The sequence below is a fragment of the Oncorhynchus tshawytscha genome, linkage group LG16, assembly GCF_018296145.1.
Source record: "Oncorhynchus tshawytscha isolate Ot180627B linkage group LG16, Otsh_v2.0, whole genome shotgun sequence".
NCBI classification, from domain to species: domain Eukaryota; kingdom Metazoa; phylum Chordata; class Actinopteri; order Salmoniformes; family Salmonidae; genus Oncorhynchus; species Oncorhynchus tshawytscha.
The window spans coordinates 5432445-5457444 of NC_056444.1; the positions used below are offsets into that span (position 1 = coordinate 5432445).

The 25000-nt window shown below is 47.3% G+C and overlaps 1 protein-coding gene across 11 annotated transcripts in view; it reads left to right on the top strand.

Annotated features, from left to right (window-relative positions):
- Positions 1-25000, top strand: part of eya1 (EYA transcriptional coactivator and phosphatase 1) — a 143784-nt gene that overhangs the window by 44443 nt on the left and 74341 nt on the right. For 8 of the 11 annotated variants that reach the window (XM_042298695.1, XM_042298697.1, XM_042298698.1 and 5 more), the window contains 3 exons: positions 20506-20588; positions 22816-23095; positions 24124-24266. In XM_042298695.1, the coding sequence (XP_042154629.1) occupies positions 20506-20588; positions 22816-23095; positions 24124-24266 (506 nt within the window). The remainder of the gene's footprint in view (positions 1-20505; positions 20589-22815; positions 23096-24123; positions 24267-25000) is intronic. The other 3 variants (XM_042298703.1, XM_042298704.1, XM_042298705.1) reach the window with 1 other exon arrangement.

A 25000-nucleotide genomic window follows, 5' to 3' on the forward strand; every position in this document is an offset into this window, starting at 1 on the left:
TACGGCGGCCTTTCTCAATAGCAAGGCTATGCTCACTGAGTCTGTACACAGTCAAAGCTTTCCTTAAGTTTGGGTCAGTCACAGTGGTCAGGTATTCTGCCACTGTGTACTCTCTGTTTAGGGCCAAATAGCATTCTAGTTTGCTCTGTTTTTTGTTAATTCTTTCCAATGTTTTTTCTCATGATTTGGTTGGGTCTAATTGTGCTGCTGTCATGGGGCTCTGTGGGGTCTGTTTGTGTTTGTGAACAGAGCCCCAGGACCAGCTTGCTTAGGGGACTCTTCTCCAGGTTCACCTTTCTGTAGGTGATGGCTTTGTTTTAGAAAGTTTGGGAATCGCTTCCTTTTAGGTGGTTGTAGAATTTAACGTTTATTTGGTGTTCTACGTTGTACACGGAGGATATTTCTGCAGAATTCTGCATGCAGTGTCTCAATTTGACGTTTGTCCCATTTTGTGAAATCTTGGTTGGTGAGCGGACCCCAGACCTCACAACCATAAAGGGCATTGGGTTTTATAACTGATTCAAGTATTTTTAGCCAGATGCTAATTGGTATGTCGAATTTTATGTTCCTTTTGATGGCATAGAAGGCCCTTCTTACCATTATTTGGTCTTACTGAGATTTACTGTCAGGACCCATGTCTCACAGAATTTGTGTAGAAGATCTAGGTGCTGCTGTGGGCCCTCCTTGGTTTGGGACAGAAGCACCAGAAGCAACAAACAGTAGACATTTGACTTCAGATTCTAGTAGGGTGAGACCGGGTGCTGCAACCTATATATATATATATATATATATATATAAAAACTGTTTATGTTGTATGTTTTTCCCCAAACACCACTTTCCATCAATTTGTATAGCAGACCCTCATGTCAAATTGAGTCAAACTTCCCAAAGCATGAGACAACTTTGCCGTTGTTTTGGTTTGTTTGTTTGTCATTTAGGGTGTGCAGGGTGAATACATGGTCTGTCGTGCGGTAATTTGGTAAAAGGCCAATTTGACATTTGCTCAGTAAATTTTTTTCATTGAGGAACTGTACAAGTCTGCTGTTAATGATAATGCAGAGGATTTTCCCAAGGTTGCTGTTGATGCATATTCCACGGTAGTTATTGGGGTCAAATTTGTCTCTACTTTTGTCAATTGGGGTGATCAGTCCTTGGTTCCAAATGTAGGGGAATATGCCCGAGCTGAGGATGATGTTAAAGAGTTTAAGTATAGCCAATTGTATTTTGTGGTCTGTATGTTTTATCATTTCATTGAGGATACCATCAACACCACAGGCCTTTTTGGGTTGGAGGGTTTTTATTTTGTCCTGCAGTTTAGTAGAGCCCCTAGTGTTGATGGCAGTAGAGCCCCTAGTAGAGCCCCTAGTAGAGCTAGTAGAGCCCCTAGTAGAGCCCCTAGTAGAGCACCAAGTAGAGCACCTAGTAGAGATGGTAGAGCCCCTAGTAGAGCTAGAAGAGCTAATACAGCCCCTAGTAGAGCTAGTAGAGCCCCTAGTAGAGCCCCTAGTAGAGACCCTGGTAGAGACCCTAGTAGAGCCCCTAGTAGAGCTAGTAGGCCCCTAGTAGAGCCCCTAGTAGAGCCCCTAGTAGAGCCCCTAGTGGAGCCCCTAGTGGAGCCCCTAGTAGAGCCCCTAGTAGAGCCCCTAGTAGAGACCCTGGTAGAGACCCTAGTAGAGCCCCTAGTAGAGCTAGTAGGCCCCTAGTAGAGCCCCTAGTAGAGCCCCTAGTAGAGCCCCTAGTGGAGCCCCTAGTGGAGCCCCTAGTAGAGCCCCTAGTGGAGCTCCTAGTATAACTCCTAGTTAAGATGGTAGAGCCCCTAGTAGAGCCCCTAGTGGAGCTCCTAGTATAACTCCTAGTTAAGATGGTAGAGCCCCTAGTAGAGCCCCTAGTGGAGCTCCTAGTAAAACTCCTAGTTAAGATGGTAGAGCCCCTAGTAGAGCCCCTAGTGGAGCTCCTAGTATAACTCCTAGTAGAGATGGTAGAGCCCCTAGTAGAGCCCCTAGTGTAGCTCCTAGTAGAAGTCCTAGTAGAGATGGTAGAGCCCCTAGTAGAGCCCCTAGTGGAGCTCCTAGTAGAGCCCATAGTAGAGCTCCTAGTAAAAGTCCTAGTAGAGATGGTAGAGCCCCTAGTAGAGCCCCTAGTAGAACTTCTAGTATAGACCCTAGTAGAGATGGTAGAGCCCCTAGTAGAGATGGTAGAGCCCCTAGTAGAGCCCCTAGTGGAGCCCCTAGTAGAGCCCCTAGTGGAGCCCCTAGTAGAGCCCCTAGTAGAGATGGTAGAGCCCCTAGTAGAGCCCCTAGTAGAGCTCCTAGTGGAGCCCCTAGTAGAGATGGTAGAGCCCCTAGTAGAGCCCCTAGAAGAGCCCCTAGTAGAGCCCCTAGTAGAGCCCCTAGTGGAGCCCCTAGTAGAGCCCCTAGTGGAGCTCCTACTAGAGCCCCTAGTGGAGCCCCTAGTAGAGCCCCTAGTAGAGATGGTAGAGCCACTAGTAGAGATGGTAGAGCCCCTAGTAGAGATGGTAGAGCCCCTAGTGGAGGCCCTAGTAGAGCCCCTAGTAGAGATGGTAGAGCCCCTAGTAGAGCCCCTAGTAGAGACCCTAGTAGAGCCCCTAGTAGAGCCCCTAGTGGAGCCCCTAGTGGAGTCCCTAGTAGAGCCCCTAGTGGAGCTCCGAGTATAACTCCTAGTACAGATGGTAGAGCCCCTAGTAGAGCCGCTAGTAGAGATGGTAGAGCCCTTAGTAGAGCCCCTAGTGGAGCACCTCGTAGAGCCTCTAGTAGAGACCCTGGTAGAGACCCTAGTAGAGCCCCTAGTAGAGCTAGTAGAGCCCCTAGTAGAGACCCTAGTAGAGACCCTAGTAGAGACCCTAGTAGAGCCCCTAGTGGAGCCCCTAGTGGAGTCCCTAGTAGAGCCCCTAGTGGAGCTCCGAGTATAACTCCTAGTACAGATGGTAGAGCCCCTAGTAGAGCCCCTAGTGGAGCTCCTAGTATAACTCCTAGTAGAGATGGTAGAGCCCCTAGTAGAGCCCCTAGTGTAGCTCCTAGTAAAAGTCCTAGTAGAGATGGTAGAGCCCCTAGTAGAGCCCCTAGTAGAACTTCTAGTATAGACCCTAGTAGAGATGGCAGAGCCCCTAGTAGAGATGGTAGAGACCCTAGTAGAGCCCCTAGTGGAGCCCCTAGTAGAGCCCCTAGTAGAGATGGTAGAGCCCCTAGTAGATCCCCTAGTGGAGCCCCAAGTAGAGCCCCTAGTAGAGCCCCTAGTGGAGCCCCTAGTAGAGATGATAGAGCCCCTAGTAGAGCCCCTAGTAGAGATGGTAGAGCCACTAGTAGAGATGGTAGAGCCCCTAGAAGAGATGGTAGAGCCCCTAGTGGAGCCCCTAGTAGAGCCCCTAGTAGAGCCACTAGTAGAGATGGTAGAGCCCCTAGTAGAGCCCCTAGTGGAGCCCCAAGTAGAGCCACTAGTAGAGCCCCTAGTAGAGCCCCTAGTGGAGCCCCTAGTAGAGATGGTAGAGCCCCTAGTAGAGCCCCTAGTAGAGATGGTAGAGCCCTTAGTAGAGATGGTAGATCCCCTAGTAGAGATGGTAGACCCCTAGTAGAGCCCCTAGTGGAGCCCCTAGTAGAGCCCCTAGTGGAGCCCTAGTAGAGCCCCTATTGGAGCCCCTAATAGAGCTCCTAGTAGAGCCCCTAGTAGAGCCCCTAGTAGAGATGGTAGAGCCCCTAGTAGAGCCCCTAGTAGAGCCCCTAGTGGAGCCCCTAGTAGAACCCCTAGTAGAGCCCCTAGTAGAGCCCCTAGTGGAGCCCCTAGTGGAGCCCCTAGTAGAGATGGTAGAGCCCCTAGTAGAGCCCCTAGTAGAGATGGTAGAGCCCCTAGTGGAGATGGTAGAGCCACTAGTAGAGCCCTTAGTAGAGCCCCTAGTAGAGCCCCTAGTGGAGCCCCTAGTAGAGCCCCTAGTGGAGCCCCTAGTGGAGCCCCTAGTAGAGCCCCTAGTGGAGCCCGTAGTGGAGCCCCTGGTAGAGCCTATAGTAGAGCCCCTAGTAGAGATGGTAGAGCCCCTAGTAGAGCCCCTAGTAGAGATGGTAGAGCCCCTATTGGAGCCGCTACTGGAGCCCCTAGTAGAGCCCATAGTGGAGCCTCTAGTGGAGCCCCTAGTAGAGCCCCTAGTAGAGATGGTAGAGCCTCTAGTGGAGCCCCTAGTAGAGCCCCTAGCAGAGCCTCTAGTGGAGCCCCTAGTAGAGCCCCTAGTAGAGATGGTAGAGCCCCTAGTAGAGCCCCTAGTGGAGCCCCTAGTAGAGCCCCCTAGTAGAGATGGTAGAGCTCCTAGTGGAGCCCCTAGTGGAGCCCCTAGTAGAGCTCCTAGTAGAGCCCCTAGTGGAGCCCCTAGTGGAGCCCCTAGTAGAGCCCCTAGTGGAGCCCCTAGTAGAGCCCCTAGTGGAGCCCCTAGTAGAGCCCCTAGTAGAGCCCCTAGTAGAGATGGTAGAGCCCCTATTGGAGACGCTACTGGAGCCCCTAGTAGAGCCCCTAGTGGAGCATCTAGTGGAGCCCCTGGTAGAGCCCATAGTAGAGTCCCTAGTAGAGATGGTAGAGCCCCTAGTAGAGGCCCTAGTGAAGCCCCTAGTAGAGCCCCTATTAGAGCCCCTAGTGGAGCCCCTAGTAGAGCCCCTAGTAGAACCCCTAGTGGAACCCCTAGTAGAGCCCCTAGTAGAGCCCCTAATAGAGATGGTAGAGCCCCTAGTGGAGCCCCTAGTAGAGCCCCTAGTGGAGCCCCTAGTGGAGCCCCTGGTAGAGCCCATAGTAGAGCCCCTAGTAGAGATGGTAGAGCCCTAGTAGAGCCCCTAGTGAAGCCCCTAGTAGAGCCCCTATTAGAGCCCCTAGTGGAGCCCTAGTAGAGCCCCTAGTGGAGCCCCTAGTAGAGCCCCTAGTGGAGCCCCTAGTAGAGCCCTTGGTGGAGCCCCTAGTGGAGCCCCTAGTAGAGCCCCTAGTGGAGCCCCTAGTGGATCCCCTGGTAGAGCCCATAGTAGAGCCCCTAGTAGAGATGGTAGAGCCCCTAGTAGAGCCCCTAGTGAAGCCCCTAGTAGAGCCCCTATTAGAGCCCATAGTGGAGCCCCTAGTAGAGCCCCTAGTAGAACCCCTAGTGGAGCCCCTAGTAGAGCCCCTAGTAGAGCCCCTGATAGAGATGGTAGAGCCCCTAGTGGAGCCCCTAGTAGAGCCCCTAGTGGAGCCCCTAGTGGAGCCCCTGGTAGAGCCCATAGTAGAGCCCCTAGTAGAGATGGTAGAGCCCCTAGTAGAGCCCCTAGTGAAGCCCCTAGTAGAGCCCCTATTAGAGCCCCTAGTGGAGCCCCTAGTAGAGCCCCTAGTGGAGCCCCTAGTAGAGCCCCTAGTAGAGCCCCTAATAGAGATGGTAGAGCCCCTAGTGGAGCCTCTAGTGGAGCCCCTAGTAGAGCCCCTAGTGGAGCCTCTAGTGGAGCCCCTAGTAGAGCCCCTAGTAGAGATGGTAGAGCCCCTAGTAGAGCCCCTAGTGGAGCCCCTAGTAGAACTCCTAGTAGAGCCCCTAGTGGAGCCCCTAGTAGAGCCCCTAGTAGAGCCCCTAGTAGAGCCCCTAGTGGAGCCCCTAGTAGAGCCCCTAGTGGAGCACCTAGTAGAGCCCCTAGTAGAGCCCCTAGTGGAGCCCCTAGTAGAGCCCCTAGTAGAGCCCCTAGTGGAGCCCCTAGTAGAGCCCCTAGTAGAACCCCTAGTGGAGCCCCTAGTAGAGCCCCTAGTAGAGCCCCTGATAGAGATGGTAGAGCCCCTAGTGGAGCCCCTAGTAGAGAGCCCCTAGTGGAGCCCCTAGTGGAGCCCCTGGTAGAGCCCATATTAGAGCCCCTAGTAGAGATGGTAGAGCCCCTAGTAGAGCCCCTAGTGAAGCCCCTAGTAGAGCCCCTATTAGAGCCCCTAGTGGAGCCCCTAGTAGAGCCCCTAGTGGAGCCCCTAGTAGAGCCCCTAGTAGAGCCCCTAATAGAGATGGTAGAGCCCCTAGTGGAGCCTCTAGTGGAGCCCCTAGTAGAGCCCCTAGTGGAGCCTCTAGTGGAGCCCCTAGTAGAGCCCCTAGTAGAGATGGTAGAGCCCTAGTAGAGCCCCTAGTGGAGCCCCTAGTAGAGCCCCTAGTAGAGCCCCTAGTAGAGCCCCTAGTGGAGTAGTAGAGCCCCTAGTAGAGCCCCTAGTGGAGCCCCTAGTAGAGCCCCTAGTAGAGCCCCTAGTGGAGCCCCTAGTAGAGCCCCTAGTAGAGCCCCTAGTGGAGCCCCTAGTAGAGCCCCTAGAGTGGAGCCCCTAGTAGAGTAGAGCCCCTAGTAGAGCCCCTAGTGGAGCCCCTAGTGGAGCCCCTAGTAGAGCCCCTAGTGGAGCCCCTAGGAGAGCCCCTAGTAGAGCCCCTAGGTAGCACCGTCATTAGTCCCCAGCTCTCTCCAGCCCAGGACCCAGGCCAGCCTTAGGCTACGTACAAAATGGAACCCTATTCACTATAAGGCCCTGTTGAAAAGTAATGCTCTATATAGGGAATAGGGAGACACCGTTGGAGGAACTGTAGGCCTGGCTGTATCTTGGTGTGTGTGTGTGTGTGTGTGTGTGTGTATGTATGCGCGCGTGTGTGTGTGTGTGTGTGTGTGTGTGTGTGTGTGTGTGTGTGTGTGTGTGTGTGTGCGTGTCTGTGTGCGTGCGTATGCGCGCGTGTGTGTGTGTGTGTGTGGCCAGCTGTCCAGGGGAATATGATTAGATTAATGTTTTTACTCTCTGCTTCCACGTCTGATGCCACAGGGGCTGTGTGGTGCTACAGTCATTGTCCCAGACAGGAGAGGGGATCTGCTTGACTCTGTGTGGTGCTACAGTCATTGTCCCAGACAGGAGAGGGGATCTGCTTGACTCTGTGGGGTGCTACAGTCATTGTCCCAGACAGGAGAGGGGATCTGCTTGACTCTGTGTGGTGCTACAGTCATTGTCCCAGACAGGAGAGGGGATCTGCTTGACTCTGTGTGGTGCTACAGTCATTGTCCCAGACAGCAGAGGGGATCTGCTTGACTCTGTGTGGTGCTACAGTCATTGTCCCAGACAGGAGAGGGGATCTGCTTGACTCTGTGTGGTGCTACACTCATTGTCCCAGACAGCAGAGGGGATCTTCTTGACTCTGTGTGGTGCTACAGTCATTGTCCCAGACAGCAGAGGGGATCTGCTTGACTCTGTGTGGTGCTACAGTCATTGTCCCAGACAGCAGAGGCGATCTGCATTTATTTAACATCAACTTTATCAAGTTTATAAATAGTTTTTTACATCAATTTTCTGAGGATACATCTGAATGTATTTCACAATTTATATATACGTATATATATAAGCAAAGTGAAATGGTGAGATGTACAGCAACTACATAATTCATTCATTTAAAATGTGTGTTCTATTACATGATGATTTCCTAGTTTACTATCAAGGTGCTGGAGTAGACCGAGGCTGCCTCCCTAACGCACTACTTATAGAGCTACCCACAGGGCTCTTGTCTAAAGTAGTGCACTATGTAAGGGGACTGGATGCCACATGGGACACACACGCACACACACTGAACAGATGTTAATTAGGTGAATAATTGTGTCCATGCGTTCTGTCTTTCTGCCCCACTGTGTGTGTGTGTGTGTGTGCGTGTGTGTGTTAGCTATTATCCAGTGAGCTGCAAGTCTGCAGTCTATTCTACTCTCTTTTAAAGAAAGCCCATCTGGACTTGATAGGCTATTCCCAAGTGGGGCATATGAACTTCTGCCACAAATATTGTGCACTGATGATAGACATGGCCCTTGGCTAGGGGACTGATCAACCAGAGCAAATGGACTTCAATTGTAGTGTCCAGAAGGCAGGAGAGAGAAGGGGAGGGAGGGAAATGAGGAGGGATGGTGTCTGGTCTTGAGTGAGTGAGCTAACTGGAGCAGGACCGGGGGAGGGAGTGAAAACATGCCCCCCGGGGAACCGCAGGCACCCCCCCAGCCCCCCAGCCTGGGCCCTCTCTAGTGAGGCAAGCAGGGGTTCAACAGGCACCCCCCACAACCCACCCTACCAACCCCCCCAGCCTGGGCCCTCTCTAGTGAGGCAAGCAGGGTTCAGCAGGCACCCCCACAACCCTCCCTACCAACCCCCAGCCTGGGCCCTCTCTAGTGAGGCAAGCAGGGTTCAGCAGGCACCCCCACAACCCGCCCTACCAACGCCCCAGCCTGGGCCCTCTCTAGTGAGGCAAGCAGGGGTTCAGCAGGCACCCCCACAACCCTCCCTACCAACCCCCAGCCTGGGCCCTCTCTAGTGAGGCAAGCAGGGTTCAGCAGGCACCCCCACAACCCGCCCTACCAACCCCCAGCCTGGGCCCTCTCTAGTGAGGCAAGCAGGGTTCAGCAGGCACCCCCACAACCCTCCCTACCAACCCCCAGCCTGGGCCCTCTCTAGTGAGGCAAGCAGGGTTCAGCAGGCACCCCCACAACCCGCCCTACCAACCCCCAGCCTGGGCCCTCTCTAGTGAGGCAAGCAGGGGTTCAGCAGGCACCCCCCACAACCCTCCCTACCAACCCCCAGCCTGGGCCCTCTCTAGTGAGGCAAGCAGGGGGAATGGTAGTAGGTGCCAGCATTACCGGTTTGTGACACGAACTTCAACGCTTCTGGGTTTTTCACGCTCAACAGTTTCCCGTGTCAAGAATGGTGGGAATCATTGGGGTCAACATGGGCCAGAATCCCTGTGGAACACTTTTGACACCTTGTAGAGTTGAGAATTTAGGCTGTTCTGAGGGCAAAAGGTTGGTTGCAACTCAGTATTAGGAGGGTGTCCTTAATGTTTTGTCCACTCAGTGTATATACAGTACCAGTCAAAAGTTTGGACATACCTACTCATTCAAGGATCTTTCTTAATTTTCTACTCTTTTCTACATTGTAGAATAATAGTGAAGACATCAGAACGAGGAAATAACACACGTGGAATCATGTAGCAACCAAAACTGTGTTAAAGAAATAAAAATATATGTTATATTTGAGATTCTTCAAAGTAGCTACCTGTTACCTTGACGACAGCTTTGCACACTCTTGGCATTCTCTCTACTCTCAACTTCACCTGGATTGCTTTTCCAACAGTCTTGAAGGAGTTCCCACATATGCTGAGCACTTGTTGGCTGCTTTTCCTTCCCTCTGCGGTACAACTTAGGTGATTGTGGAGGCCAGGTCATCTGACGGCCTGGAGGTGTGTTGGGTCATTGTCCTATTGAAAAACAAATGATAGTCCCATTAAGCGGAAACCAGATGGGATGGTGTATCACTGCAGAATGCTGTGGTAGACATGCTGGTTAAGTGTGCCTTGAAATGTAAATAAATCACTGACAGTGTCACCAGAAAGCACCCCCACACCATCCCACCTCCTCCTCCATGCTTCGAAAATCATCCATTCACCTGCTCTGCGTCTCTCAAAGACACGGCGGTTGGAACCAAAAATCTCTCATTTGGACTCATCAGACCAAAGGACAGATTTCCACCGGTCTAATGTCCATTGCTCGTGTTTTTTGGCCCAAGCAAGTCTCTTCTTATTATTGGTGTCCTTTAGTAGTGGTTTCTTTGCAGCAATTTGACCATGAAGGCCTGATTCACACAGTCTCCTCTTAACAGTTGATGTTGAAATGTGTCTGTTACTTGAACTCTGTGAAACATTTATTTGGATTGCAATCTGAGGTGCTGTTAACTGTAATGAACTTATTCTCTGCAGCAGAGGTAACTCTGAGTCTTCCTTTCCTGTGGTGGTCCTCATGAGAGCCAGTTTCATCATAGCTCCTGATGGTTTTTGCGACTGCACTTGAAGAAACTTTCAAAGTTCTTGAAATGTTCCTTATTGACTGACCTTCATGTCTTAAAGTAATGATGGACTGTCGTTTCTCTTTGCTTATTTGAGCTGTTCTTGCCATAATATGGACTTGGTCTTTTACCAAATAGGGCTATCTTCTGTATACCACCACTGCCTTGTCACAACACAACTGATTGGCTCAAACGCATTAACTTCTTCGGGCCAGTATTTGGAAGTTTGGATGAATGAGGTGCCCAAAGTAAACTGCCTGTTACTCAGGCCCAGAAGCTAGGATATGCATATTAGTAGTATTGGATAGAAAACACTCTAAAGTTTCCAAAACTGTTAAAATAATGTCTGTGAGTATAAAAGAACTGATATGGCAGGTGAAACCCAGAGAAGAATCCATCCAGAAAATAAAACAATTCAGCTCACTCTTGATTACTATGGCTGTCAATGGGAATATAAAAGGAAGACCTCCCAGATTTCAGTTCCTAGGGCTTCCACTAGATGTCAACTGTCTTTAGAAAGAGTTTCAGGGTTGTTTTTTGAAACGTTAGTTAGAAATTGTAGTTTTAGTAAGTGGCTCCCATTTTGGCTGTGGTATTTGTTGCGTGTTCCGGCGTACTTCGTTATTTATCTCCGGTAATGGTCTCCGGTATTCTCCGTCTTACATTTGATCATTTATTTACATAATAGAGTACTGCCAATGAAACTGACTTTTTTGGGATATAAAGAAGAACTTTATCGAACAAAAGGACCATTTGGTATGTAGCTGGGACCCTTGTGATTGCAACCAGATAAAGATCTTCAAAGGTAAGTGATTTAGTTTATCGCTATTGCTGACTTTCGTGACGTCTCTGCTTGGTTGGAAAATGTATGTAATGTTTTTGTGTGCGGGGTGCTGTCCTCAGATAATCACATGGTGTGCTTTCGCCGTAAAGCCTTTTTGAAATCTGACAACGCGGCTGGATTAACAAGAAGTTAAGCTTTTAAATGATATATGATACTTGTATTTTCATGAATGTTTAATATTACAATTTCTGTCATTTGAATTTCGCACTCTGCAATTTTACCGGATGTTGTTGAGGTGAGACGCTAGCGTCCCAATGATCCGTAAGAAGTTAAGAAGGAAAAACATTCCACAAATGAACTTTTAACAAGGCACACCTGTTAATTGAAATGCATTCCAGGTGACTACCTCATGAAGCTGGTTGAGAGAATGCCAAGAGTATGCAAAGCTGTCCTCAAGGCAAGGGGTGGCTACTTTGAAGAATCTCAAATATAAAATATATTTTGATTTGTTTAACACTTCTTTGGTTACTACATGATTCCATATGTGTTATTTCATAGTTTTGATGTGTTCACTATTATTCTACAATGTAGAAATAGTGAAAATAAAGAAAAACCCTTGAATAAGTAGGTGTATCCAAACTTTTGACTGGTACTGTATATACAGCTGAAGTCAGAAGTTTAAATACACTTAGGTTGGAGTCATTAAAACTTGTTTTTCAACCACTCCACAAATGTCTTGTTAACAAACTATAGTTTTGGGAAATCGGTTAGGACATCTACTGTCTGCATGACACAAGTCATTTTTCCAACAATTGTCACAATTCCAGTGCGTCAGAAGTTAATTAAGTTAATTATTAATTAAGGCTAATTGACATCCTTTGAGTCAATTGGAGGTGTACCTGTGGAGCAATTTCCAAATGCCTGAAGGTACCACGTTCATCTGTACAAACAATAGTACGCAAGGTTCAACACCATGGGACCACACAAACAATTTTAAGGCAATGCTACCAAGTGCTAATTGAGTGTGTGTAAACTTCTGACCCACTGGGAATGTGTTGAAAGAAATAAAAGCTGAAATAAATCATTCTCTCGACTATTTTTCTGAATATCGACATTCTTAAAATACAGTGGTGATCCTAACTGACCTAAGACAGGGAATTTTTACTAGGATTAAATCTCAGGAATTGTGAAAAACTGATATTAAATGTGTTTGGCTAAGGTGTATGTAAACTTCAGACTTCAGCTGTATATACACTCATACCCGACCCCCCCTTCCGCCCCTCTCCTGGCATGATAAATGTCTGCTTCAGCTTGGTCATGGTGTGGGAGATGGTTCTCCTTATGGGGCAATGACCAGAGTATGAAAGGAGGTGTGTGTGGGAGGGGGGGTTCTAACTGGAATCAAAAAGGGTTCTCCTATGGGGGGGGGGTTCTACCTGGACAGCTGAATAACCCTTTTGGAACCCTTTTCTCTAAGAGTGTCCTGAGAACAAGGTGGAGGGAGGGAAGGGGCTGGTGGAAGGATAGGCTGGTAGAAGGTAGCTAACTGTCATGAATCCCCTAAGAGTGTCCTGAGAACGAGGTGGAGGGAGGGAAGGGGCTGGGAAGGTAGCTAACTGGCTAAGAGTGTCCTGAGAACGAGGATAGGCTGGTAGAAGGTAGCTAACTGTCATGAATCCCCTAAGAGTGTCCTGAGAACGAGGTGGAGGGAGGGAAGGGGCTGGTAGAAGGTAGCTAACTGTCATGAATCCCCTAAGAGTGTCCTGAGAATGAGGTGGAGGGAGGGAAGGGGCTGGTAGAAGGTAGCTAGCTGTCATGAATCCCCTAAGAGTGTCCTGAGAACGAGGTGGAGGGAGGGAAGGGGCTGGTAGAAGGATAGTCTGGTAGAAGGTAGCTGACTGTCATGAATCCCCTAAGAGTGTCCTGAGAACGAGGTGGAGGGAGGGAAGGGGCTGGTAGAAGGTAGCTAACTGTCCTGAATCCCCTAAGAGTGTCCTGAGAACGAGGTGGAGGGAGGGAAGGGGCTGGTAGAAGGTAGCTAACTGTCCTGAATCCCCTAAGAGTGTCCTGAGAACAAGGTGGAGGGAGGGAAGGGGCTGGTAGAAGGTAGCTAACTGTCCTGAATCCCCTAAGAGTGTCCTGAGAATGAGGTGGAGGGAGGGAAGGGGCTGGTAGAAGGTAGCTGACTGTCATGAATCCCCTAAGAGTGTCCTGAGAATGAGGTGGAGGGAGGGAAGGGGCTGGTTGAAGGATAGTCTGGTAGAAGGTAGCTGACTGTCATGAATCCCCTAAGAGTGTCCTGAGAACGAGGTGGAGGGAGGGAAGGGGCTGGTAGAAGGTAGCTAACTGTCCTGAATCCCCTAAGAGTGTCCTGAGAACGAGGTGGAGGGAGGGAAGGGGCTGGTAGAAGGTAGCTAACTGTCCTGAATCCCCTAAGAGTGTCCTGAGAACGAGGTGGAGGGAGGGAAGGGGCTGGTAGAAGGTAGCTAACTGTCCTGAATCCCCTAAGAGTGTCCTGAGAACGAGGTGGAGGGAGGGAAGGGGCTGGTAGAAGGTAGCTAACTGTCCTGAATCCCCTAAGAGTGTCCTGAGAACGAGGTGGAGGGAGGGAAGGGGCTGGTAGAAGGCAGCTAACTGTCCTGAATCCCCTAAGAGTGTCCTGAGAACGAGGTGGAGGGAGGGAAGGGGCTGGTAGAAGGTAGCTGTCATGAATCCCCTAAGAGTGTCCTGAGAATGAGGTGGAGGGAGGGAAGGGGCTGGTGGAAGGATAGTCTGGTAGAAGGTAGCTAACTGTCATGAATCCCCTAAGAGTGTCCTGAGAACGAGGTGGAGGGAGGGAAGGATAGTCTGGTAGAAGGATAGTCTGGTAACTGTCGGATGTCAGATGTTTACATACATGTCACGGTCCCGCTCTTTCCTCCCCGGTGGTCACCAGGCTGCCCTGCATTACGTCACGATCATTTACGCACACCTGCGTTCCTTCGTCACGCACTTCAGCGATATTGGACTCACCTGGACTCACTCAATCACCTGTTTATTACCTGTAACATACACACACACACACACACACACATACACGTACACACACGCACACACACACACACACACACACACACACACACACACACACACACACACACACACACACACACACACACACACACACACACACACACACACACACACACACACACACACACACACACACACACACACACACACACACACACACACACACACATACACACACACACACACACACACACACACACACACACACACACACACACACACACACACACACACACACACCCACCATGAGAAGTCTAAAGCTTACTTTTAAAGACTTTAATTTCCAACCATTAAACCCTATATTTCACTTCAGCGATATTGGACTCACCAGGAATCACTCAATCACCTGTTCATTACCTCCGATATATTTGTCCCTACTGGTGCCCCCTGCTGCATGTTGTCTGTCTTTGTGTTTCTGACGCTGTTCCCGCTCTGTTGTCCGTTCCTAATGAAATGTCAACTCCCCGTTCCTGCTTTTATTCTCCAGCGTCAATCCTTACACTTGGAGTCATTAAAACTCTTCTTTTTTTGGGGCAAAACTATAGTTTCGGCAAGTTGGTTAGAACATCTACTTTGTGCATGACACAACTCATTTTTCAAACGATTGTTTACAGACAGATTATTTCACTTATAATTCACTGTATCACAATTCCAGTGGGTCAGAAGTTCAGATACACTAAGTTGACTGCGCCTTTAAACCGCTTGAAAAATTCCAGAAAATGATGTCATGGCTTTAGAAGCTTCTGAAAGGCTAATTGACCTCATTTGAGTCAATTGGAGGTGTACCTGTGGATGTATTTCAAGGCCTACCTTCAAACTCAGTGCCTCTTTGCTTGACATCATGGGAAAATCAAAAGAAATCAGCCAAGACCTCAGAAAAAAAAAGTCTGGTTCATCCTTGGGAGCAATTTCCAAATGCCTGAAGGTACCACGTTCATCTGTACAAACAATAGTATGCAAGTATAAACACCATGGGACCACGCAGACGTCATACCGCTCAGGATGGAGATGTGTTCTGTCTCCTAGAGATGAACGTACTTTGGTGCGAAAAGTGCAAATCAATGCTAGAACAACAGCAAAGGACCTTGTGAACCATGAAGCACGGAGGAAGCACGGAGGTGGCAGCATCATGTTGTGGGGGTGCTTTGCTGCAGGAGGGACTGGTGCTCTTCACAAAATAGATGGCATCATGAGGGAGGAGAATTATGTGGATATATTGAAGCAACATCTCAAGACATCAGTCAGGAAGTTAAAGCTTGGTTGCAAATGTGTCTTCCAAATGGACATTGACCCTAAGCATACTACCAAAGTTGTGGCAAAATGGCTTAAGGACAACAAAGTCAAGGTATTGGAGTGGCCATCACAAAGCCCTGACCTCAATCACATAGAAAATTTGTGGGCAGAACTGAAAAAGCATGTGCGAGAATGGAGGCCTACAAACCTGATTCAGTTACACCAGCTCTGTCAGACAGAATTGACCGAAATTCACCCAACTTATTATGGGAAGCTTGTGGAAGGCTCCCCAAAATGTTTGACCCATGTTAAACAATTTAAAGGCAATGCTACCCAATACTAATTGAGTGTATGTAAACTTCTGACCAACTGGGAATGTGATGAAAGAAATAAAAGCTGAAATAAATAATTCTCTCTACTATTATTCTGACATTTCACATTCTTAAAATAAAGTGGTGATCCTAACTGATCTAAGACAGGGAATTTTTACTCCAAATTTATTGTCAGGAATTGTTAAAAAGTAATTGGCTAAGGTGTATGTAAACTTCAGACTTCTTTTTTTATTTTACCTTTATTTAACTAGGCAAGTCAGTTAAAGAACAAATTCTTATTTTCAATGACAGCCTAGGAACAGTGGGTTCAGCCTGTTCAGGGGCAGAATGACAGATTTATACCTTGTCAGGTTGGGGATTTGAACTTGCAACCTTCCGGTTACTAGTCCAACCCTCTAACCAGTAGGCTACGCTGCCGCCCCTGGTGATTCTGGTCCCAAATTGCACCCTATTCCCTATTTAGTATACTATTGACCAGGACTCCGGTCAAAAGTAGTGCACTGTGTAGGGAATAGGGTGCCCATTGCCCGTTGGGACGTAATTCTCTGATATTCTGATCTCGCTGCTACTCTTCCTGTTGTCTTCTTTGACATGAGAGGACAGGTGGAGGGAGAGTGTAGAGAGCAGTCATGCCCTGTGGCCTCGTCTCCTCTCTTCTCTTCATCCCTCTCTCCCAGGGCAGGAAGACAGCAAGCCCTGTTGTCTTCTTTGACATGAGAGGACAGGTGGAGGGAGAGTGTAGAGAGGAGTCATGCCCTGTGGCCTCGTCTCCTCTCTTCTCTTCATCCCTCTCTCCCAGGGCAGGAAGACTGCATGCCCTGTGGCCTCGTCTCCTCTCTTCTCTTCATCCCTCTCTCCCAGGGCAGGAAGACAGCAAGCCCTGTTGTCTTCTTTGACATGAGAGGACAGGTGGAGGGAGAGTGTAGAGAGGAGTCATGCCCTGTGGCCTCGTCTCTTCTCTTCTCTTCATCCCTCTCTCCCAGGGCAGGAAGACAGCATGCCCTGTGGCCTCGTCTCCTCTCTTCTCTTCATCCCTCTCTCCCAGGGCAGGAAGACAGCAAGCCCTGTTGTCTTCTTTGACATGAGAGGACAGGTGGAGGGAGAGTGTAGAGAGCAGTCATGCCCTGTGGCCTCGTCTCCTCTCTTCTCTTCATCCCTCTCTCCCAGGGCAGGAAGACAGCATGCCCTGTGGCCTCGTCTCCTCTCTTCTCTTCATCCCTCTCTCCCAGGGCAGGAAGACAGCAAGCCCTGTTGTCTTCTTTGACATGAGAGGACAGGTGGAGGGAGAGTGTAGAGAGGAGTCATGCCCTGTGGCCTCGTCTCCTCTCTTCTCTTCATCCCTCTCTCCCAGGGCAGGAAGACAGCATGCCCTGTGGCCTCGTCTCCTCTCTTCTCTTCATCCCTCTCTCCCAGGGCAGGAAGACAGAAAGCCCTGTTGTCTTCTTTGACATGAGAGGACAGGAGGAGGGAGAGTGTAGAGAGGAGTCATGCCCTGTGGCCTCGTCTCCTGTCCTCTCTTCTCTTCCTCCCTCTCTCCCAGGGCAGGAAGACAGCATGCCCTGTGGCCTCGTCTCCTCTCTTCTCTTCATCCCTCTCTCCCAGGGCAGGAAGACAGCATGCCCTGTGGCCTCGTCTCCTCTCTTCTTTTCATCCCTCTCTCCCAGGGCAGGAAGACAGCATGCCCTGTGGCCTCGTCTCCTCTCTTCTCTTCATCCCTCTCTCCCAGGGCAGGAAGACAGCATGCCCTGTGGCCTCGTCTCCTCTCTTCTCTTCCTCCCTCTCTCCCAGGGCAGGAAGACAGCATGCCCTGTGGCCTCGTCTCCTCTCTTCTCTTCATCCCTCTCTCCCAGGGCAGGAAGACAGCATGCCCTGTGGCCTCGTCTCCTCTCTTCTCTTCATCCCTCTCTCCCAGGGCAGGAAGACAGCATGCCCTGTGGCCTCGTCTCCTCTCTTCTCTTCCTCCCTCTCTCCCAGGGCAGGAAGACAGCATGCCCTGTGGCCTCGTCTCCTCTCTTCTCTTCATCCCTCTCTCCCAGGGCAGGAAGACAGCATGCCCTGTGGCCTCGTCTCCTCTCTTCTCTTCATCCCTCTCTCCCAGGGCAGGAAGAAGCCCTATAGCTCATGTCGTGTATATTATTAAGCCAATAGATCCTATCAGCTCTTCTTTGAAAGACTGAATTAGCCCTAGAGGTGGTTCTTTCAAAGCAGCGAAGAGAAGACATATTCTACATATTCATTAGCAGGATGTCAGACACCCCTTTCTCTCAATTCAATTTTCAGTTTAAGAGGATTTTAATGGCATGGGAAAGACATGTTTACATTGCCATAGCATGTTAACTATATAATAAACAAAAATGAAATAAACAATTTTAACGGTTATCGGTTAATTACAAATTAACCTTTAACATTACACTCACAGAAGTTCCAAAATAATTATGATATTTCAAATGTCATATTATGTGCAAATAGTTAAAGTACAAAAGGGAAAATAAATAAACATAAATATGGGTTGTATTTACAATGGTGTTTGTTCTTCACTGGTTGCCCTTTTCTTGTGGCAACAGGTCACAAATCTTGCTGCTGTGATGACACACTGTGGTATTTCACCCAGTAGATATGGGAGTTTATCAAAATTGGATTTGTTTTCAAATTCTTTGTGGTTCTGTGTAATCTGAGGGAAATATGTGTCATCTCTTTTCCTTCCTCTCTCCCTCCCTTACTTTCTGTAGCCCCCCTCTCTCTCCCTCCCCCACTCCTCCACCCTTCAGTTGGCCTAACACAACAGGCTCAGTGTTCAGCCAATTGTGAGGGCCTGAGACGTCCCCCTGTCATTCATCAAGCCAGATCCAATCAGAGATAAGGAAGGAAGAGGACGAAGATAAGGCTACTGTTTGGTTTTGAGCCTCTTCCTCCCTCCTTCTCCCTCCCCCTCTCTCTCAACTTCAATTTCAATTACAATTTAAGGGCTTTATTTTCAAGGGAAACATATGATGTTTACAAAGCCAAAGCAGGTGAAATAGATAATAAACAAAAGTGAAATAAAAAATAAACTGTAAATATTACACTCACAGTAGTTGTAAAAGAATAAAGACATTTCAAATGTCATATGACGTCTATATACAGTGTTGTAACGATGTGCAAATAGTTCAAGCACAAAAGGTAAATTAAATGGTCATAAATATAGGTTGTATTTACAATGGTGTTTGTTCTTCGCTAGTTGCCCTTTTCTTGTGGGAACAGGTTACAAGTCTTGCTGTTGTGATGGCACACTGTATTTCACCCAATAGAAATGGGACTTTATCAAAATCGGTTTTGTTTTTCGAATTCTTGTTGGTCTCTGTAATCTGAGGGAAATATATGTCTTTAATATGGTCATACATTGGGCAGGAGGTTAGGAAGTGCAGCTCAGTTTCCACCTCATTTTGTGGGCAGTGTGGACATAGCCTGTCTTCTCTTGAGAGCTAGGTCTGCCTAAGGCGACCTTTCTCAATAGCAAGGCTATGTTCACTGAGACTGTACATTTATTTATTTATTTATTTATTTCACCTTTATTTAACCAGGTAGGCAAGTTGAGAACAAGTTCTCATTTACAATTGCGACCTGGCCAAGATAAAGCAAAGCAGTTCGACACATACAACGACACAGAGTTACACATGGAGTAAAACAAACATACAGTATACATAGTCAAAGCTTTCCTTAAAGTTTGCTCTCTGTAAACATCATTGTTCCACCAACATATTATTATTTAACCAGGTAAGTCAGTTACAAACAAATTCTTATTTTCAATGACAGCCTAGGAACAGTGGGTTAACTGCCTATTCAGGGGCAGAATGACAGATTTGTGCCTTGTCAGCTCAGGGATTTGAACTTGCAACCTTTCGGTTACTAGTCCAATGCTCTAACCACTAGGCTACCCTGCCGCCTGACATATTTTGTTCTCTCTTGGTCTTGTTCTCTTGCTCAAAGTGTTACAATGTGCCTTAACTAATATTATTGCTCTTCCGTGTTCTATTGGGCCTGGATATTTGGGGGGGGTACACTATCATATGTCATATATCATATATCATACATTATCATACTTCAATCACTATCATATATCATACAGTATATCACACACTATATCATATATCATACATTATCATAAATCAATCACTATCATATATCATACACTATCATAAATCTTACACTATATCACACACTATATCATATATCATACATTATCATAAATCAATCACTATCATATATCATACACTATATCATATATCATACATTATCATACATCAATCACTATCATATATCATACACTATATCACACACTATATCATATCATACACTATCATACATTATCATATTTTATACACTATCGCACATCTTGCACTTTCATATATATATGTATATATATATATATATATATTATCATATATCATACACTATCATACATTATCATATATCGTACACTATCATATACCATACATGTAGTGATAACCGTGTGTTTTCCCCTGTCCTCTCTAGGTGATATGTACAACTCCTTAGTGATAACCGTGTGTTATCCCCTGTCCTCTCTAGGTGATATGTACAACTCCTTAGTGATAACCGTGTGTTATCCCCTGTCCTCTCTAGGTGATATGTACAACTCCTTAGTGATAACCGTGTGTTTCCCCTGTCCTCTCTAGGTGATATGTACAACTCCTTAGTGATAACCGTGTGTTATCCCCTGTCCTCTCTAGGTGATATGTACAACTCCTTAGTGATAACCGTGTGTTATCCCCTGTCCTCTCTAGGTGATATGTACAACTCCTTAGTGATAACCGTGTGTTATCCCCTGTCCTCTCTAGGTGATATGTACAACTCCTTAGTGATAACCGTGTGTTATCCCCTGTCCTCTCTAGGTGACATGTACAACTCCTTAGTGATAACCGTGTGTTATCCCCTGTCCTCTCTAGGTGATATGTACAACTCCTTAGTGATAACCGTGTGTTATCCCCTGTCCTCTCTAGGTGATATGTACAACTCCTTAGTGATAACCGTGTGTTTCCCTGTCCTCTCTAGGTGATATGTACAACTCCTTAGTGATAACCGTGTGTTATCCCCTGTCCTCTAGGTGATATGTACAACTCCTTAGTGATAACCGTGTGTTATCCCCTGTCCTCTCTAGGTGATATGTACAACTCCTTAGTGATAACCGTGTGTTTCCCCTGTCCTCTCTAGGTGATATGTACAACTCCTTAGTGATAACCGTGTGTTATCCCCTGTCCTCTCTAGGTGGCACGTTCACAACCACCTCAGGACTGTACGCAGGAAGCAACGCCCTCACGAACTCAACCGGCTTCAACAGTACACAGCAGGTACCAACATGCTCTACTGTACTCTAGCTTCCTAATACCATGGTGGGCATGTTTACTATCATTGGTTTATACTCTTGCTGAAATCCTGGGAACTTTGGTGTGCGTCCCAAATGGCGACCTGTTCCCTATGTAGTGCACTACTTTTGACCAGAACCCTATGGAACCCTATTCCCTATGTAGTGTACTACTTTTGACCAGAACCCTATGGAACCCTATTCCCTATGTAGTGCACTACTTTAGACCAGAACCCTATGGAACCCTATTCCCTATGTAGTGCACTACTTTAGACCAGAACCCTATGGAACCCTATTCCCTATGTAGTGCACTACTTTGGACCAGAACCCTATGGAACCCTATTCCCTATGTAGTGCACTACTTTAGACCAGAACCCTATAGAACCCTATTCCCTATGTAGTGCACTACTTTTGACCAGAACCCTATGGAACCCTATTCCCTATGTAGTGCACTACTTTAGACCAGAACCCTATGGAACCCTATTCCCTATGTAGTGCACTACTTTTGACCAGAACCCTATGGAACCCTATTCCCTATGTAGTGCACTACTTTAGACAGGAACCCTATGGATCCCTGTTCCCTAATGTAGTGCACTACTTTTGACCAGAACCCTATGGAACCCTATTGTAGTGCACTACTTTAGACCAGAACCCTATGGAACCCTGTTCCCTATGTAGTGCACTACTTTAGACCAGAACCCTATGGAACCCTATTCCCTATGTAGTGCACTACTTTTGACCAGAACCCTATGGAACCCTATTCCCTATGTAGTGCACTACTTTAGACCAGAACCCTATGGAACCCTATTCCCTATGTAGTGCACTACTTTAGACCAGAACCCTATGGAACCCTATTCCCTATGTAGTGCACTACTTTTGACCAGAACCCTATGGAACCCTATTCCCTATGTAGTGCACTACTTTAGACCAGAACCCTATGGAACCCTATTCCCTATGTAGTGTACTACTTTAGACCAGAACCCTATGGAACCCTATTCCCTATGTAGTGCACTACTTTTGACCAGAACCCTATGGAACCCTATTCCCTATGTAGTGCACTACTTTTGACCAGAACCCTATGGAACCCTATTCCCTATGTAGTGCACTACTTTAGACCAGAACCCTATGGAACCCTATTCCCTATGTAGTGCACTACTTTTGACCAGAACCCTATGGAACCCTATTCCCTATGTAGTGCACTACTTTAGACCAGAACCCTATGGAACCCTATTCCCTATATAGTGCACTACTTTAGACCAGAACCCTATGGAACCCTATTCCCTATGTAGTGCACTACTTTAGACCAGAACCCTATGGAACCCTATTCCCTATGTAGTGCACTACTTTTGACCAGAACCCTATGGAACCCTATTCCCTATGTAGTGCACTACTTTAGACCAGAACCCTATGGAACCCTATTCCCTATGTAGTGCACTACTTTTGACCAGAACCCATAGGCTAGTAGTTCACTACAAAAGGGAACATGTACGATACAGACCAGTTACACTTCATCCACGTCACAAGAATCATCCCGGAATCGATCGTAACGTCTGAAGTGGTGTACGCAGGGATTATCCCCTGCTTCTATGGGTTATGGCAGAGGATGGGCATCCCAAATGGCACCCTGTACACTGTTTACATTAGTACACTACTTTTGACTAGTGCCCCCCCATAATGCTCTGGTGCACTATGTAGGCAATAGGACGCCTCCCAAAAATACCAAGACAGATCGCTGTTCAGATGTAGGACACAAGAGACATGTGTTTGCATTTATGTTTTGGAATCTGCACTGTAAAGTAGCAAGGGGGGCATATCTCACGTTACTCACCGTCTCTCACTCTCTCTCTGTACCTCTCCACTTGTTCTACCTTTCATTTCTTTCTCTTTCTTTCTCTCTGTCTCCCTTTCCGGTCTCTCTCTCTCTCCATCCCTCTCACTCTCTCTCTTGCTCTCTCTCTCTCTCTCTCTCCATCTCTCTCTCTCCATCCATCTCTCTCTCTCTCTCTCTCTCTCTCTCTCTCTCTCCCTCTCACTCTTGCTCTCTCTCTCTCTCCATCTCTCTCTCTCCATCCCTCACTCTCTCTCCCCCCCCTCTCTCTCTCTCTCTCTCTCTCTCTCTCTCTCACTCTCTCTCTCTCTCTCTCTCCACCCTCTCAATCTTTCCATCCTTCCCTTTCTCCATCCTCCTCTCTCTATCCCCTCTCCCCCTCCAGGACTATCCGAGCTACCCAGCGTTCGGCCAGGGCCAGTACGCCCAGTATTACAACAGTTCTCCCTACACCTCCCCCTATATGACCAGCAACAACACCAGTCCCACCACCCCCTCGACCACAGCCACCTACACCCTCCAGGAGCCCCCCAGTGCCCTGACCAGCCAGGCCCTCACGGACCCCCCAGCAGGTAGGCCCCAGGCCCCCCAGGCCACCCACCCTCCATCCCCAGGATCAGACGGCTCTGGAGGGGGTGGCTATGATGCCAGGGCCACTCATTATGGTAACCATTACAGTTTTTTAAAATCAAATAAACTATATTATTGTAATAATTGTTTCGAATTTATGATAATCAACGATAATCAAAACCCTCCCTGAATTTTGTTGAAAATATAGAAACTGGTGTTATTGGAGAAATATTTTTTGTGATCATTTTTAAATTGTTGTTACCCCTCCCTCCCTTTCTAAATTACCATCTGTAAACCCTCTATAAAATAGTATTATCGTAGAAAATGTAACTCCAGTTCTTAAAGAGAGAATAATATATCATATTATAAACATATTATATAAATCACATCAATGCTTCTTCAGGCAATAAAGGTCGGATGACATCATCATCATCATCATCATCATCATCATCATCCTACAATTAAGTGAAAACTAGATGAAGAGTTTCAAGCAGCCGGGTTGCAGCAGAGATGATATACTGACGTTATTCTCCTCTGTTGCAGCAGAGATGATATACTGACGTTATTCTCCTCTGTTGCAGCAGAGATGATATACTGAGGTTATTCTCCTCTGTTGCAGCAGAGATGATATACTGACGTTATTCTCCTCTGTTGCAGCAGAGATGATATACTGACGTTATTCTCCTCTGTTGCAGCAGAGATGATATACTGACGTTATTCTCCTCTGTTGCAGCAGAGATGATATACTGACGTTATTCTCCTCTGTTGCAGCAGAGATGATATACTGACATTATTCTCCTTTGTTGCAGCAGAGATGATATACTGACGCTATTCTCCTCTGTTGCAGCAGAGATGATATACTGACATTATTCTCCTCTGTCTGTCTGACCCTCTGCAAAACCTTACTACATAAAGTAGCTTATACTGTAATGCACTTCTCAATATTTACATATCAATATTTAACACACAGACACACTTTTACAAGACAAAATGGAGCTGTCTTCTGCTCCCTCCACTCTCCTCAGTCCTGAAGGTACTAAAAATACTTTCATTTCCTTCTCTTTATCTTAAACAATCACTTCTTATTGTTGTTGTTGTTCTCCCTTCCTCCCATTCCTTCCAGTCGAGTACAGTACCATCCACAGTCCATCAACGCCCATTAAAGATTCAGAATCGGATCGATTGCGGCGTGCCTCGGATGGAAAGTCACGTGGCCGAGGGAGAAGGAACAACAACCCTTCACCACCGCCTGACTCTGACCTTGAGGTAGGGTGAACAGTGTGTGTGTGTGTGTGTGTGTGTGTGTGTGTGGTGTGTGTGTGTGTGTGTGTGTGTGTGTGTGTGTGTGTGTGTTAGCCTCACCCTGTCTGAATCACAATAGCCTAATTCCCCAATGCCACACAGTTCACACATGAATAAAGTGTTTTATAATCTTTATAATCCTAATTTATTCACTTATTATTGGTTACTGAATTGTTTATGAACTATGAGGATATTTGAAATGTTTAGTTTGTCTTTTCAATGGGTAGTTCACCATGTATCGATACGTAGTTAATAGTATTTTTTTTGTGTGTGTGTGTTCGTCAACAACGAATTTAGTTCCTGCTTTTAACCTAAATAGGCGGAGCTAAGATAAGGCTAAATAGGTGGAGCTAACATAAGGCCAAATAGGCGGAGCTAAGATAAGGCTAAATAGGCGGAGCTAGAGATAAGGCTAATTAGGCGGAGCTAAGATAAGGCTAAATAGGCAGAGCTAAGATAAGGCTAAATAGGCGGAGCTAGAGATAAGGCTAAATAGGCGGAGCTAGAGATAAGGCTAAATAGGCGGAGCTAGAGATAAGGCTAAATAGGCGGAGCTAGAGATACGATATGTTTCTCTGATAGATGACTGTTAAACATCATGTGATGTCACTCCTCTGAAGAGGATGAAGTCTGATGCCGTTAAACATATGGCTAACTACGTATTAGGTCATAATCATGTGGGTAGCTAACTGTGTATA